Below are 17779 nucleotides of genomic sequence, written 5' to 3'. Positions count from 1 at the left end.
AAAAAAATACAATACAAACATATAATTTTAACTAAGGAGAAAGCTTGGTTAGAGATTTGAAATTATAAGGAAATATTGTATTGTAATATTGTCCGAACTTACATTCAACATTAAAACATTATAGACTGTCAGACAGACAATTTATTTTTCAGATATCAACAAGCCTAATTCCTTTTCTTCCTGTTTTTTTTTTCTTTTCTTTTTTTTTTTTTTTTTTTTGCAGAAAGAAAGGTTGCATAAGAAATTTGCTTTAAACCACCTACATAGTATAATAATTATACAAATAGTCTAAAAGTAGTAGCTTAAAAATATTTTTCAGGGCACTACAATATACAACTACAATGATCACTACAATATTACTTTCCATAAGTGCGATTGTGGAAGTGTCACACGGCAGTGAACTTGTGGAACCCTTGACTGATCCGTCTGTCACGCTTCCTTTCAAACAATTCATGTCCAGTTAAGTGAACCTTCAGAGTTCACCGTGCTCCAGAATTAGCTCTCTGTTTCCCTACCAAAAAAGTTAAAAATAGCCGTCATATACGGGCTGTCTTTAAATCTGAATTTAAGTCATTTCATCAATAAATGTATTGGCTGAATAAAGACCACATTTCAATGTTCCATTGCGTATGTGTAACTGTGGTTATATCCATAAACTCTTTTGTAGACATGAGATATTTGTCATTAATGAGATCTAGCTACAACAACGTGACTTTTTAGGTATTTGGTGATTCAGACAGAAACATGAAAATTAACATTAAAATAGAAGCAAAACAGTGACTTATTAATGCTTTTATTAGATGTGTTTTTGTACTTTTTACACATTCGTAACTGTATAGGTTTTCCTGTAAAAAGCATTCTCTAAAATTTAACAATAAATATTGCGAACCGTGCTATGACGCCAGTGTTCTAATGATGATTTTTTTTTTTTTTTTGCAAAACTGAGTTATGTCATGCTAACGTGACTAGTCGAACAATGTGGTTTTCCTCTTTTTAAGTGGCCATGAATTTCAAACGGGCAATGTGTCAAATATTTTATTGGAAGACGTCATGGAAAATGTGAACACTGAGACAAAACAACGAATTAGTCTATTAACTATTAAAGTTATTATTATTATTGTTATTATTATTATTATTATTATTGATGTTGCTATCGTTGTTGTTCATTATAATCATACTTACTACTACTAATGATAATAATAATAACAACAACAATAATACTAATAATCACAACAACAACAATTATATTTGACTTAAATTAGGTTTTCAACAATGCATCCATTTTTATCAGCTCGGTTATTGGAAGTAATTGAGCGAGCTAAAAAAAAAAAAAAAAAAAAAAAAAAACAGGCAACTATTTGTTTGCACATACCGAGAGAGTGAACTCCTAGGATACTGCATCAAACACATATGAGTTTGCGATGACGTTGAAGAACTTTTGCATACTTTACTACACAAATCGATGAAAAAAAAAAACTATCTATTCTAAACACATCTGAGGATGTATTTTCTGTGGATACTGTATTTTTAAGGGTTAATGTGGATGAACATGGGGCATCAGCATAGTAGCGTTAAAAAGGCCCTTAACAAATGAACACATCAACTTTAATTAAATGCAGAGGTCGAGACTAAACTGGGTGGTCCATAGCAGTTGATAAATGTACGGGCCCCTTTCCAAGCCTTAAAACAATACCTCTATCAATGTGCATTCCTGCATTGAGCAGCACCATGGTCCAAACCTTCAGGGTATTAGCTGATAACGGAGAAATGCTCCTGAATGATGATAACTTGCATCTCTTGTGCCATGACAGCAAGATATGTCAATAATAATAATAATAATAATAATAATTATATATATATATATATATATATATATATATATATATATATATATATATATATATATATATATATATTAGATCAGTCAATTGTTGTTGTTGTTGTTGTTGTTTTTTATGTTTTTTTTATTCAATTACATTTGAAAGTTCTGTGCAAGTTGCAAGTTAGATATCGTATCGTATAGCCTATTAATCTATATGCACTTCACTCTCAAAGCATGAACGTTGCAGATAAAACATATACTACAAATCGCCTGTAGCTAACTTCGATATAGATATTAGACCCGGGAGAGAGCAAATAACCAAGATTTCTGGAAAGAAAGAAAGAAAGAAAGAAAGAAAGAAAGAAAGAAAGAAAGAAAGAAAGAAAGAAAGAAAGAAAGAAAGCATTTCTGCAGCAATAGTCCTGATTAACTGTTACATTATTATGTGCATTACATGACGCGTGTTTTACTCACGTGTCTAAAACATTCACAATTAGACAATAATCATATGCCAGTCGTTTGATTTGACTTCAGCAAAGCAAAAACTCACGCGGTACATAAGTGAATATAGATGTGTCGTGTGAACTTGCCTTGATTAAGTGACACATCTTGACTGCAGTCTTCAAGCGAGTATCCATGAACCCGATACGACCCCAAAACCTCCATTCTTCAGTTCTTAATCAGCTCAGAAATCTTTAAATGTACGTGTAAAACTCAGAGTGGTGACGTGGCTTTGTGGATTAGCTGCACTAGAGATGCTTTTTGCTTGATATTTGATTTAAAGAAGTTCAGGGGAAAATGTTTACATTTTGCAGTATAAACATCCTCCTCGTGTTCCTGCCTATCTGAGAAAGAAAGAAAGAAAGAAAGAAAGAAAGAAAGAAAGAAAGAAAGAAAGAAAGAAAGAAAGAAAGAAAGAAAGAAAGAAAGAAAGAAAGAAAGAAAGAAAGAAAGAAAGAAAGACACTTGCTTTTCATTCAATTAAGGATTTAAAAATGGCGTTATTTCTTAAAAAAAAAAAAAACAAATCCGTATGCCCCTTTGCAGCTTCTTAACTTCCCCAAAACCCGCTGTCATTTTTATTTATTAATATGCGAATGATTTAAAGTACAAAGTAATTAAAGTAGCAAACACATTAATTAATTAATCAATTAATTAATTAATGTATCATATAATGTATCATATACATCATTAATATGATCAAAAAGACCCAAAACGCAGTGATCCAGCTGTATTAGGCTATTAAAAGTTGAATTTATTATTATTTACAAATAATTTTGTATTTTTCGAAAAAAGTCTCGATACTAATGTGGACTCAATATGCTATTTTATTTAACAATAAATATGACTATAAACGCGCTTTATTTAATAGTGTTCTAGTTATGCAGATGTTGGTGAAGCCCACCCCAGCAGAGCTGACAGTGGGAGGGACACTGGGCGGCCCCTGAGCGACTCTGACTCAAGAGCCTGAGAGGAGCTGATGGAAACAGATAAGTAAAAGCCCAACTCCATACTGGAAGAACAAGAAGACAGGATCTGAAGCAGAAAGAATCTCTTTTCCCTGCAGTATCCAGTTTTATGGTGGGTAGTATTACAAGGCTGGTGCAATTACTCATAACCAGAGAAAGAAGAGATCATTCCAGCATTGCATTCCGTTATTAATGAAAGCAGCGTAAAATCGCAGTCTTTTTTAACGTGGATTTTGACGTGTTCGTGAAGAATGACGGCTGAGGTCCAGCAGCCCTCCGTGCAGACCCCTGCTCACAGTAGCCCCATGTCGGAGAAACCGCACGGACAGACGCATGTGATGGAGACCTCCTCTTCCTCCTCCAGCACCAAAACTAAAAAGACGAACGCTGGAATTCGTCGTCCTGAAAAGCCCCCGTACTCTTACATCGCTCTCATTGTCATGGCCATCCAGAGCTCTCCAACCAAACGACTCACTCTGAGCGAAATTTATCAGTTCCTACAGAGCCGCTTCCCGTTTTTCAGAGGCTCATATCAAGGCTGGAAAAATTCGGTGCGTCACAATCTGTCTCTGAACGAGTGCTTTATCAAGCTGCCCAAGGGTCTGGGCAGACCCGGTAAGGGCCACTACTGGACCATCGACCCAGCCAGTGAGTTCATGTTCGAGGAGGGATCTTTCCGCAGGAGGCCACGGGGATTCAGGCGCAAATGTCAGGCGCTCAAACCTTCCATGTACAGCATGATGAACGGGCTGGGGTTCAATCACATACCCGAGTCCTATAACTTTCAGGGGGGCGGCGGGGGCCTGTCTTGCCCTCCAAACAGTTTATCTTTGGAGAGTGGGATTGGGATGATGAATGGACATTTGGCCAGCAACATGGAAGGAATGGGCTTGGCAGGACACTCCATGTCCCATCTATCAGCGAATAGTGGACATTCCTACATGGGCAGTTGCACAGGATCCTCAGGGAGTGAGTACCCCCACCACGACAACTCCGCATCACCGCTTCTCGCCAGCGGGGGAGTGATGGAGCCGCATGCGGTGTATTCTAGCACGGCCTCGGCATGGCCTCCAGCGCCCCCGGCCTCTTTAAATAACGGGGCGTCTTACATCAAACAGCAGCCGCTCTCTCCGTGTAATCCGGGAGCCAATCCACTGCAGCCTAGTTTACCCACACACTCTCTGGAACAGTCCTACCTGCACCAGAACGGCCACGGCAACACCGACCTTCAAGGTAAAGTTTTCAAGATAACTCTAACAGACATATTTAACAGAAATATTCTATCTCGTTATATGCTTTTATTTTCATGAATAGGTGAGAGGTATAATGAATCATTTTTAATGTCTTGCCAACAGTCCAGCTAAAGTTATGCCACATCACGACACAAACAATATGCTTTATTCAATTAATGTGCTGGTCAATTTTTTCATAAATGCTCGTGTTTTTTGTCGAGAAACTGGTGAATACAGAATCATTACATTTAATTCGCGAATGGGAACAGTAATGCAGAGTGTGATCAAAATTTCTAAACATTAAAAACTTTATCCATGGATATTTTATTTTTTATTTATTTTTTTTTATTTTTTTTCATTTGGTCAGTCTTTGGTAAGCTTCTAGCTCACATATTGACATAATTCTGCACATGCATAATTAGAAGTGATTTTAGGCCGATTGCTGTAATCTCTACTGGGGCAAGAGCAAGAAGAACCACGCCACGAGCCCTGCAGCAATGTGTCCGTGGGGAATCGCGTGCAAGCAGTCATTTTAAAACGATCCCACCCAGATCTTAAGACTTTCAGGTCTCTTCCAGGTCTCTCACAGCACTCCAATGCATTATCAAAAAAAAAAAAAAAAAAAAAAGTACTATAATCAAAAGCTATTTAAAACAATAATAAATTGAAAAAACAAAACAAAACAAAAAACATATCAAACTTAATAATGACGCTTAAAAATGTGTTGACAGGCCAAAATGATATGGTGACGCTTTTCAATACATACATTTAATACAGTATTAAAAAAACAATATTATATAATACTTAAAAGATCATTATTATGTATGTCTACATTAATGGAGTTAGAAATATAATTGTAGGATATATTTGGTAAAATTGGTAAAGGTAAAAGTGTAGGATATATAGGCCTAATTTGTTAAAGTTAAAGTTATTATCGAAAGTAAGTTTATGTTATATTCCTGTAGCTGTTATAGCCATTTTCAATCTTAGAAGACCTTCAAGAAATGTTTATAACATTTTTTCTCTCTCTCTCGATCCTCTAGATAAACGAAGGTCGACAAATGCCCGGCGTTTGATTCAGTCAACAGTCGCTAAATCTACAAACAAACAAAAATGTGGATTGGAGTTTGATATACTTTACGATTAGAAAATTTTACAAGATACAGAAATATTTTCCCGAACGACTTAATGCCACAGGCGAATGTGTAACGCATTAACTTTTTTTATCATTTCTGTTATAGCAGTAGTAATAGTGGAAGTAACAGTTTGGGGTTTAAAATGTTAAGAACACTACAACAACATTAGCCAAGTTTTTTATATATGTATATATCTAATGTGCCATGTTTTGTGTCCCTGCAGGTATACCGCGCTACCATTCCCAATCTCCCAGCATGTGTGACAGGAAAGAATTTGTCTTCTCTTTTAACGCCATGACCTCTTCATCGATGCATTCACCAGGGAGCAGCTCGTACTACCACCATCAGCAGGTCTCATATCAGGACATCAAACCCTGTGTGATGTGACAGCATTATTACAAAGAAGACTTAATGCAACGACGAGCAACAGAGTAAACTGGCCCAAATGAACTCTGTGGCCAAGAGTTCTGAGGCCAAGAGGCCAAGAGTGGAACTCTGAATCCAAGTGGCTCTTTTGGAAAGAGACATGGAATTAAGAATTGCCGTTTATTACTATTCAGAACTTGACCATAGAAACGCATTGTTAGAAAATTACAAACTCAAAGGAGCACTTGGAAAAACCTTCAGCTTCAGATATCTGCGAATCATAAGATCGAGGGCAAAAATACAACTCGGTACAAACTCTGCTGGCGGATGACAACCACACTCGGAGATGCAAAGATGAGTGAAACGCTCCGATGTTGATATATTGTTTTTAAAGACGAGTTTGTATCGTTTGGAACGTTTTCCTACAATCATTTTTATTTCGCTTAAAATGGTGAAAACCATAAGCACGCGAAATGAAGGCACCTTTAAACCCTAATGCGCAACTTATTTATTCTGTTAAATGTTTAATTTTAGGCTACAATTATAGCCACAGTGTTGACCGCTTTATTGGCAATATTTGCCCAATGTAACATTAAGGTTAAATATAAGCACTGTTAGTTATTTTGATTGTTTATTTAGTTGTACATACCTATATTGACACGTCTTATTTCTCAAGCACTGTATAAACTGTACATGGTGTAAGACATCTTTTAGTAGGATTTTTTTGTCCCTTTTCAATGAATTTAAATATTAGTTGATGTAATCCTTCAGTTCAATTGAAAATTAAAGTAATGGCATGGAGTTTGCAATATCTGTTTAAAATATGACTTTTCTAAACAAGAAATATTATGTTTTGTGAATTAAAATTTTGAATTCTATAGATTTCTGGACTAAATTTCTGCGTTATTCATCGAACCAGAAATTAAGCTTGTTGAATGTAGAATTTAAAGACGCAAATTTAAAAATAATGCGAAATAACTACAATAATAAACGACAGTTGTGGCACAATTATTTTGTGCCACATTCTTCATGATTGATTTTATTCCTGGAGAGAAAAGTTGACCGCATAAAGCTTACACACATTTAATAAAACAAATATACGTACAAAACCAAGCTATTTTTAAGAAGATATGGTTCACTAATATAGCTTAAAATGAAATATTATGAGATTTTTTTCAGTTAATCCATTTTCTTTTAATATAATCCGTTAATGGGTAAGACGCCAAGAATTAAATTAATAGAACAAATGTTGTCTGGGTGGAATTGAAAAAGCTGAAGAGTCACTGCAAAGATATTCCATAAAAAAACAATATTCCTATCAAACAGAAAAATAAAAAAAATAAAAGCAAGTTAGCAAAATGACTTCATTTTCAATTACATTTCATTTTCACTAAGATAATGGGCCTCTCCCGAGGACAGTCGATCCAGTCAGTGTTTAATATTGTATAATATTAATTATTTGCATAGACAAAGTCATCATGGAATTGTTTAGAAAAAAATATATAATACACGAATAAGACATTCGAGTCACTATTAAAAATAAATATTGTTTAGGTTGAGCAAAGATCCCTTTTCTTGTCAGAAACATTGCGTAGGCTACTGCGTATCAGTTTATTGGTTTCTGGGTTAGCCTATACAAGAACAAGACAATACATTTTCTTTTTCGAAAAGGTTCAGACTTTAAAAACATTTTTCTTTTTTGTTCTAATTCGATGTTTTATTTATTTATAAAAATTATATCCGGCTAAAATTAGGAAACAAACGGTCAAAATAAATCAGTATTGGCAGAGCGTCTGGAGATCTTGCAGGGGTCCTCAAGTGGACACAATGTTGACCCCCGCACGAGAGCACACACGAATCAACTATTAGTGCGTGGCTGTGACCATGAGCTGAACTCGTAAAGATTCCCATGGACTCATGATCTTAGAGGCCACACATGAGCAGAGCACAGCTGTCACACTTTCTACTTCGTGAATGTTTCTCAGGGCAAGTGCATTATTGACACAACTAGAATTATAATGACTACAAAAATATCTACATTTTATCATAATTGAATACTAAATTATTGACTGCTGATATTTAAAAGTACACGTCGCCTCTTGTGTGTTATGGCACTGTATGGGTTAAGGTAATTCTGCCTGGTTTGACTAATAATTTTTTTTTTTTTTTTTTTTTTTTTTTTTTGGTATAAACGGATGTATTTAGGTTCGGCGATATTAAAGAATAATTTTGATATTACATAATATTATCAGTAAAACTAGTTAATTTAGATGTTAACATTTTCGGTTACCATTTATTCCAGTGCAATCGTACGAATAACGATGCTTTCGGGACAACAGCCCGTAATAGTAACCTACTTGAAAATCGCCTTATATGAGACTATTACTAGTGCTTTAGGTTAGGCCTCGTTTACGACCTATCTTTTTTACGTGCGTTTACCAAAAATGCACTTAACATGTACATGCGACTATAGAGCTTTAAGTGGTATATTTATAGTGTTACTGTGTCGGTTCATGAAATGCTCAAATGTAAATCATTTGGCCTACAACTTTATGCGTAACGGTATAAAGTACATAATTTAGGCTACTTATGGGAGATGATTTTTTATTTTTTATTTTTCATTTGATATATAAAAATCAATCAAATTTTCTACAAGAAAATATACTTTAGTTATTTTGTGCTTATACACAATTACTGCTTTATTCGTGATTGCTATTTGCAGAGTTTAATTTGATAAAATTCACCAGATGATAGAGGCACGATCCTACAGGATCAGTGGAGACAGAGGTTAACTGACCGATCCTGTGACTGATATTATCATATCGCTAGAGGAGTCTACATTGAAGAACACTGCGCTTTAGTGACGTATTTGAAAACCAAGCGGTGGTCTGATCTTTACTCCGCAGAAAAGATAAGACACCAACGCTGAATAATAGGCTATAGCAGTGCATAGCGCCTTTGGGAGTCAAAGTGCAAAAAATAAGGGGTAGTTGAAGATGTCATGGAAAAGACGCTTTGGTGAGCCACTCCTTCAATGAGTAGTAAAACATTAATGATGTCTTTACTGGTGATTGAGTTGCACCATTATTAACTATTCATTTATACCAAGCATTTAATAAACATAGCCTACCTCTGCATGAAATAGGCCTAAATGTCTTAATATAATATTTATTTTAAATAAAATGCAACTGTTTTCTGCACATGTATTTTAAACACTGGCTCCATCCATACAAATTCATGAGTTCACACTTACATATAATTAGATGTAAATCTAAAGTAGCCTATAGCTTTATTTGGCGTGCTCTCCGGGGGGAGAGCTCCGAGCTCGGAATTTGGCCCGAACTCAGAGTACTCCCCCGTGTAAGTGATTATAACTAGAAGTGTGGAGAAGTGCTGGTGGAGGGATGCTAATAAACTGTCAAGGAACTGAGGTAGGTCTGCTTTATACCTATTATCATTGATTAACTGAGTGCTCTCCACCCTGTTGATTATGTTAATATCTGAACGTGCTCCTCCCGAACTCTGTTAATAAAACATCATTAAATGCACGCCCAGGTTGATTCAGGTTTTCTAGCTTATTTACTAATACTAACTAACAAATGCTCTAAATTCTCCTCCTTTACACAAAGCTTACATCCCATCCCCACTGCTGGATTTAGGTGCTGTAGCTGTAGCCCTGTGAATAATCCTCCACTACAGATCCGCTGTTTGCTTCTCTACTGGAGGTTAATACAGGGTCCTCCACCTGTCTCCTCACAAGGAGTTCTGGCTTCAATAATCCATGGCCACCTTGAATCTTTTGTCCTCTGAGTGAATCTTGATGAATAACTTTAATTGTGTCATAATATATTGCTTTCTTTGATGTATTTTTAAAAACATACAACTTTGCAGTTCCAAAAGATAAAAATGAACCTGCTAATGTAACCCCTCTGATTCTTTCATTGATTCCCCCAGAAAGGACCACATGAAGACAGAATGCTGTATTTAATACACATTAACATTAAACAATGAAATTGCTTTATAACTAGAACATGCATTTTGGCACAATTCATAATGAATTTCTTTTTCCCGTTACACTAACTCATTCGCTTGCTTTTCATTAATGGCAGCAGAGATTTTTATGTTAGGAAATTCTAGTTCACTTTACATGTCTGGAGTAAATTCTTTCCCAATCTACTTCCTGTAACCACTTGGTAAGGCATTGAAATCTTTTTTTCACAAAAAAAAAAAAAAAAAAAAAAGGTGTCAATCTAGGTTCCCCAGCTTTACAAAATCTTTGTAAGCATGCTTGCACACAGATGACAAAATCCTTCTCTGAGTCATTGGTTTAAAAAACAGTGGTTCCTCTGGAACTCAAATTTCATCAAAGTTCGTTAGCATCTCTTTCCACTTCAATAAACACTGATGTAAAGATGTAACCCCAAGCTATAGCCTCACCTACTCCAGTTTCATTAAAAATAAATAATCAAATCAAAGGGTTTCTGTGCTGCTTGTTTTCTGCTTGTTTTCTGCTTGTTTTCTTGTTTTCTGCTTGTTCACAGATATATAACCAGAGGGGTTACATATTGATGCCCTTATTTAAGTCATTTGGGTAGGTATAATTGTGTCATGTGTTGTCTTCCTAAGACTGCTAATAAAGCGTGCAAATGGCATTTGTTGTGTTTGGGCGAGTATAATGCTGCCTTCACATGCTATCGGAATTATCTTAAATATGAGTTGGGTGGGAAATTAATTTGAAACATGGTGGAGGGGAGAATGATTGCTGCTGTGACAGGTATGGTTAACTGGTTCCCGTTCAAAGGAAATCAATGCTGCGTCAGTTGCTGACGCTATGGGGACATGTCCCCATGGAACCCCGTGTCTGAGGCACATTTGAAATTACAGGAATCATTGGCCGACGCAGTGAAATGATGTCACAAAGTGCGCCCACATGTATAAAAGAGGTGCCTGTAAACAAGTCATCAGCTTCTTTGTCTTCAGGAAGCCGCTTGTGTGTGCTGTGTGAAAGAAAAGGCTTGTTTGACATGAGCAGTTTTTGCTCAGAACCGATCACCTGTAAACACCGCAAGATAACTTAAAATTAATTTAAATATATTCACTTTTTTTATTATCAATATGTTAAATAAAAAAATTAACAAAGGACCACCTCTTGTATGTATTCTGTAATTGGCTCCCAACCGCTTCATGGACACAGGATATGCTAACTACATCTCTCTGTTGGATAAATAATATCAGGGTCGCTTACAAAGTTTTGATGGATGACAATTGTAATGAAGGTAAAGACGATTACAGTGACATACAGGAGACAAACGTGTGCACTCTCGGCTCACTGATCACTATAACATTGTATTTCTGCATGAACAGAGGTCAATATATTCGCAGTCAAAATTAATTTACTGTGAGTGTTTTATAACGGATGCTCGCCGAAGCGAGCGCTGAAGCTTGTTTTGGGAAGATTGAGGATCAGTAGCGATTATGGGCATCAGACGCTCCAAACATTCAAGTAAACACGATTGCTTGTTCTGACAGAGGAACTGTTCACTGATGATATCGACCCGCCTTCAGAATGCTGATTTTCCACACATTCAGAATGTTTTTATTTTTCATTTGTATTTTGGTGTTTCATAATGCTATATGCAGTCCTTTGGTATATGTTATATGCATCTCCCTGTGGTCTTGTTTGGTATAGCAGGTTGACATCTGCTTATTTGTTTAAGTTACTGTATGACTGAGCAGAGTCCTTTTAAAGTGCCCCTATTATGCTATTTTAAAATTTCCTAATGTTGTTTTGGAGTCTCCTACAACAGGTTTACATGCATGAAAGGTCAAAAAACTGTTTCATTTTCTCATAATATACATTTACACATCACCACATTTTTAATGATTCTCAAACGACTCGTCAGATGAATCAATCTCTCTAAATCCTTCCTTTCCGCGAGCTCTAAATGGCCAGACAGCTCAGTCTGTTGTGATTGGTCTACCATGTAAGGCGTGTCTAAAACAAAAATGGCAATTGCCAAAACGTCAGCTCTGCTTGTCCGACTCCCGAGGCTTCCTACCCCATAAACTAAACACAGTAACGATGAATGATGTTGATTTTATCATATCAATCTGAGCGCGGCTCCGATGATGAAACATTGGAAGAACTAGTCATTCAACCCGAACCTCCATCGCAAGGGCTACTCGAGCAGGATGTTTCCCAGTGATTCACTACACAGTTTCAGGTACATTATGAGATGTTGCAACTGTAATTCCTCACCATCAGCAATAAGCAATAAGTGCATGTTCATCAACAAACCGATTATTTTACTTGTACTTATTTATTTTTTCTAATTTACTGTGGTAAACATGTGGAAACTGTATCAATAACAGTGCATACATTAGCCGAGCTCTAGCGTGAATGACTGATGTAACATAAACGTTGGTAAAACAAATCTTGCTCCATGCTTAATCTTTCCTCAAAGTAGTGAAAATGACAGACAATCTGCATTAAAGGTGCTCTAAGCAATGTTGGGTGACGTCACTTCTTGTTGACATTCAAAGTATTGTCAAACAAAACGGAGGCTAGCTCGACCCTCTCTCCTCCTCATCCCGTGCGCTTGTTCTATCCAGACTGGACTATTGTAATGCTCTGCAGGCAGGTCTTCCAGCTTGCACTATCAAACCTCTGCGATTGATCCAAAATGCTGCAACTAGTGTGGTCTTTAACGCGCCAAAGAGAGCATACGTCACTCCTCTCCTCACAAAATTGCACTGGTTGCCAGTTGCCGCTCGCATCAAATTCAAGTCACTGACTTTTGCCTACAGAACAACCACTGGCTCTGCTCCCTTTTACCTAAACTCATTACTTCAGACTCACATACCATCCAGAAACTTGCGCTCTGCAAGTGAACGTCGTCTTGTGGTGCCATCTCAAAGAGGCACAAAATCTCTTTCTCTGACCTTTACCTGTTCTGTTCCATGCTGGTGGAATGATCTGCCTAAACCTACCAGAGCTGCTGAGTCGAGTCAAGTCAAGTCAAGTCAAGTCAAGTCAAGTCAAGTCAAGTCAAGTCAAGTCAAGTCAAGTCAAGTCTTCATTTATAAAGCACTTTCAACAATGTAGATTGTTCCAAAGCAGCTTTACAGTGATAATAGTACATTAATGTAACAGAGATTGTTTTGGCTTTATAGCAGCTCTAGAATAAAGTTATTGTCCAGCTAAATTTAGTTTTGATTGATTCACTTCCATCGCAACGATCATTAGTTATTAACGTAGGGGCCGCTAACACAACACCGTTTTAACAGAAAACTCTTTAAGTTCTCTCTAAAAACGAGAACCTGTGAGAACACTGATGGAGTGCACAGGCGTATTATGAGTTCAGTCTATAGGCATGCGCGTTTGAATGTGCGCAGATGTGTAGTCCTTCCCTACAAATCAACCCTCAACAAACTACTTGTCTGGCCTTAAAATGTATAATACAGAATTTTTATCGCTTCCGCGTAGCCACGTGAACCGGAATTATCCCGACAACGCTTTATCTGTAGAGAGGTAAAGGGAGGGGAAAGAGGCCTTTACAGGTGAGAGACTAGTTGACACTTCAACACTGCGCGTCCAGGCGCAGGTCCTTCATCAGATCTGGATACGGCCTAGATCCGGAGGACTGCGGTAAACCTCGGATAAACAGAGAGACTAATATTAGCGTAGACGCCATTTTTTCTTATGATGTAACGAGTACATCAGGATTTATGGAAAGTGTTACCGGTTCCGGCTGACCTAAACTATGCAGCCTTACATTGAATTATAGAAGTCTATAATGTGTTATGTGTATGCTAGGCCAAAGAGATGTGTTTTTAGTCTAGCTTTGAACTGACAGAGTGTGTCTGCTTCCCAGACAATGTTAGGAAAACTGTTCCAAAGTTTTGGTGCTAAATAGGAAAAGGATCTACCGCCAGCAGTCGATTTTGATATTCTAGGTATTATCAACTGGCCGGAATTTTGAGATCGCAATAAACGTGAAGGATTATAAAGTGTTAAGAGCTCGCTCAAGTTCTGCGGAGCTAAACCATTTAGTGCTTTGTAAGTAATCAGCAATATTTTAAAATTTATATGATGTTTAATAGGGAGCCAATGCAGTGTTGACAGAACTGGGCTAATATGGTCATACTTCCTGGTTCTGGTAAGAACTCTAGCTGCTGCGTTTTGGACCAGCTGTAATTTGTTTATTAGGCGTGCAGGGCAACCACCCATAAGAGCGTTACAATAATCTAGCCTTGATGTCATGAACGCATGAACTAATTGTTCCGCATTTGTAGAGTGCATATGACGTAATTTAGATATATTTTTAAGATGGAAAAATGCGGTTTTACAGATACACGTGACTTTCAAATGAAATATTGGTATCAAAGACCACACCCAGGTTCCTAACCGACGACGAAGACTTCAAGTGTTAGACAGTATTCTAGGTTATTATGTGAGGAAGTTTTTGTCCAATAATTAGAATCTCTGTTTTTTCAGAATTAAGTAGTAGGAAATTACTAGTCATCCAATCAGCTATACATTCCGTTAATTTTGTGAATTGGTAAATTAGGGCGTGAAGAAATATAGAGCTGAGTACCATCAGCATAACAGTGAAATCTAATGCCATGCTTCCTAATGATATCTCCCAAGGGTAGCATGTACAGAGTGAACAGCAACAGTCCTAGTACTGAGCCTTGTGGTACGCCATACTGAACTTGTGATCGATAAGACATCTCTTCATTTACTGCTGCAAACTGATAATGGTCAGATAAGTATGATTTAAACCATGCTAATGCAATTCCACTAATGCCAACATAATTTTCGAGTCTATTTAAAAGAATGCTTTGGTCAATAGTATCAAATGCAGCACTAAGATCGAGTAACACCAATAGCGAGATACAACCACGATTGGATGATAAGAGCAAATCATTTGTGACTCTAATGAGAGCAGTCTCAGTACTATGGTACAGTCTAAATCCTGACTGAAAATCCTCGCAGATATCATTTGTTTCTAAAAAGCAACATAGTTGTGAGGATACTGCCTTTTCTAGTATCTTTGACAGAAAAGATATATTCGAGATCGGTCTGTAATTGACTAATTCTGTATGATCAAGTTGCGTTTTTTTAACAAGCGGTTTAATCATAGCCAGCTTAAAAGTTTCTGGTACATATCCTAATGACACAGATGAATTAATGATATTAAGAAGAGGATCTATGACCTCTGGAAGCATCTCTTTCAGTAGCTTAGTTGGTATAGGGTCGGTATGTTGTCGATATAGATGATTTAACGAGTTTAGAAAATTCTTCCTCTCCTATAGCAGTGAATGAATAAAATTTGTCCTTTGGGAGACTACAATGCACTCCCTGATGCGATACTGTAGTAGACGATTGCATAGTTATAATTTTCTCCCTGATATTATTAATTTTATAAGTGAAGAAGTTCATAAAGTCATTACTGCTGTGCTGCTTGGAAACATCTGGGCTTGAAACTTTATTATTCGTTAGTTTGAATAAATACCTAGGTTTTTGTTTATTTTCTTCTAATAGGGCTGAAAAATAAGCAGATCTAGCAGCTTTTTAGGCCTCTCTGTATGCAATCGAGCTCTCGTTCCATGAAATGCGAAATATCTCTAGTTTTGTTTTCTTCCAGTTGCGCTCCATTTTTCTGGCTGCTCTCTTAAGGGCCTGAGTGTGCTCGTTGTACCACGGCGTTGGACTATTTTCTTTAATCTTCTTAAGCGCAACGGAGCAACTGTGTCTAAAGTGCTGGAAAAGAGAGAGTTAAAAGTTTATGTCGCAATATCGAGTTCTTCTAAGCTATCTGGGATGCCGAGATGATAAAACTGATCAGGAAGATTATTAATAAAGCAATCTTTAGTGGCAGAAGTGATAGGTCTAACATATTTGTAACACTGAGTCGGCTTTGCAGCCTTGGCTGAATGAAGTTTACACGAGACTAGCCCTTAATCAGTGTTTGGGGTCCCAGGGGACCCCACTGGACTTTTCCTTTATTTTTTAAAAGTTACCTTCATCTCAGGGGCATGGAACTTTGTGACTTTTCCTAAATAGTCTATCTAAACATGCACAAAAAACTGGGCTTGATTTGGTTGTTCTAAAGGTGTGTAAAAAAAATTTTGTTTGTCAAAAAAATAAAAGTAAATCCATTATAAATCTGAAAATTTCTACATATAAACCAAGGTCTGGTCCTGGAGCATAAATAAAAAGTGGAATGAACTTTCCATCTCATACACACACACACACACACACACACACACACACACACACACACACACACACACACACACACAAATGTGTGTGACTGCAACAGAGAGCATTTTTACAGAAATTGGCAAATAAAATAAACAAAACTGGCATAAATCTAAAAAAAAATTTACATTTATATCAAGGTCTGGTCCTAGAGCATAAACACAAAGTGGAACGAACGTTCTGTCTCATACACACACACACACACACACACACACACACACACACACACACACACACAAACACACACAAACACACACATGTATGTGACTGCAACAGAGAACATTTTTATAGAAATTGGCAAATAAAATCAACTAAACTGGCATAAATCTGAAAGATTTCACAAATGCAACATGGAACAAGCATGTTCCCTCACTCACACACACACACACACACACACACACGCACGCACTCACACACACACACACACACACACACACACAGAGAGAGAGAGAGAGAGAGAGAGAGAGAGAGAGAGAGAGAGAGAGAGAGAGAGAGAGAGAGAGAGAGAGAGGGGAAAAGCAGATAATTCAAAATATATCAGACAACAACAAAAAATTCTAACTTTGACAAAAATACAGATTTTGTATGTATTTCAGAATGTTTAAATATATATTCACAAAATATCTATCATAAAGCTGTGAGGAGAAGTTGAAGCATCAAGAAAAATTAAGTGAAAATGAAATGAGTCCCTATGGACCTCTACTGGATATATGTGGTCATTGGACATTCTTTCTTTAATTATAATTTCTAAAGTTTTTCCACAAACCAGCAGATGTCAGTATTCTATCTCTAACACAGTGGCGGCTTGTCCATAGGGGGCGCTGGGGTGCCGCCCCCATCAACATTTCAGAAATTAACATGTGTAAAAACATTATATTAAAATGAAATAAAAAAAAAAATAAAATAATAGTTTACTCATGTGCCGGCTGGTAGTAAGAGCCTCAGAATGTAATAAAAACTGTCTTTAATCGATTAACTATTTACTATGTTTTTCAATATGTTTCATGGGCGAGGGACGCCGGACACATGGGTGTCTATGTGAGTACACAAATTCTCGGGCAGCATGTGACCTGAAGCTGGTCTCTGATTGGTTTCTTAAAGATCCTCCTCGGGGCGCAAGTCGTTGCGTCCCTGGCCAATCATAATTGGATACATGTTATTTTATCCAATCTGATTGGTTCTCGTCACCTGTCATTCAACTGTATGCGGCGGAAAATAACCATCCTTGCCTGCTACCACGCTGATCACTTTTTATTACGCAATGGCAGCAGTTAATCCAAATTCTGTTATTTATTTACAAAAAAACCCTTTCTCAATACTTTCGCTTGAAGAAAAAAAAAAAGATTAAGGATCTCGGACCGGAACAACCAGATTTACACATCCAGCAGCAGGCAAGTGACAGAGGACGAAGCATGGTAACGTTAAGTGTGTGCGCCATGGTGATGCAGGATTGACTGACAGCAGATGAGCTCTGACATGGTGGGCAT

General features: G+C 37.1%; 1 protein-coding gene across 1 annotated transcript; it reads left to right on the top strand.

Annotated features, from left to right (window-relative positions):
- Nucleotides 1-3304: 3304 nt before the first annotated feature.
- On the top strand, nt 3305-6906 carry foxf1 (forkhead box F1). Its single transcript, XM_081371921.1, has 2 exons — nt 3305-4524; nt 5883-6906. Exons 1-2 carry the CDS (start codon nt 3543-3545, stop codon nt 6044-6046), a joined length of 1146 nt encoding a protein of 381 aa, XP_081228047.1. The 5' UTR covers nt 3305-3542; the 3' UTR covers nt 6047-6906.
- The last annotated feature ends 10873 nt before the right edge of the window (nt 6907-17779 follow it).

This window comes from Scardinius erythrophthalmus (assembly GCF_964197995.2).
Source record: "Scardinius erythrophthalmus genome assembly, chromosome: 8".
Taxonomy (NCBI): domain Eukaryota; kingdom Metazoa; phylum Chordata; class Actinopteri; order Cypriniformes; family Leuciscidae; genus Scardinius; species Scardinius erythrophthalmus.
Note: the sequence above shows the minus strand (reverse complement) of the source record. Positions and strands in the feature narration are given on the sequence as shown.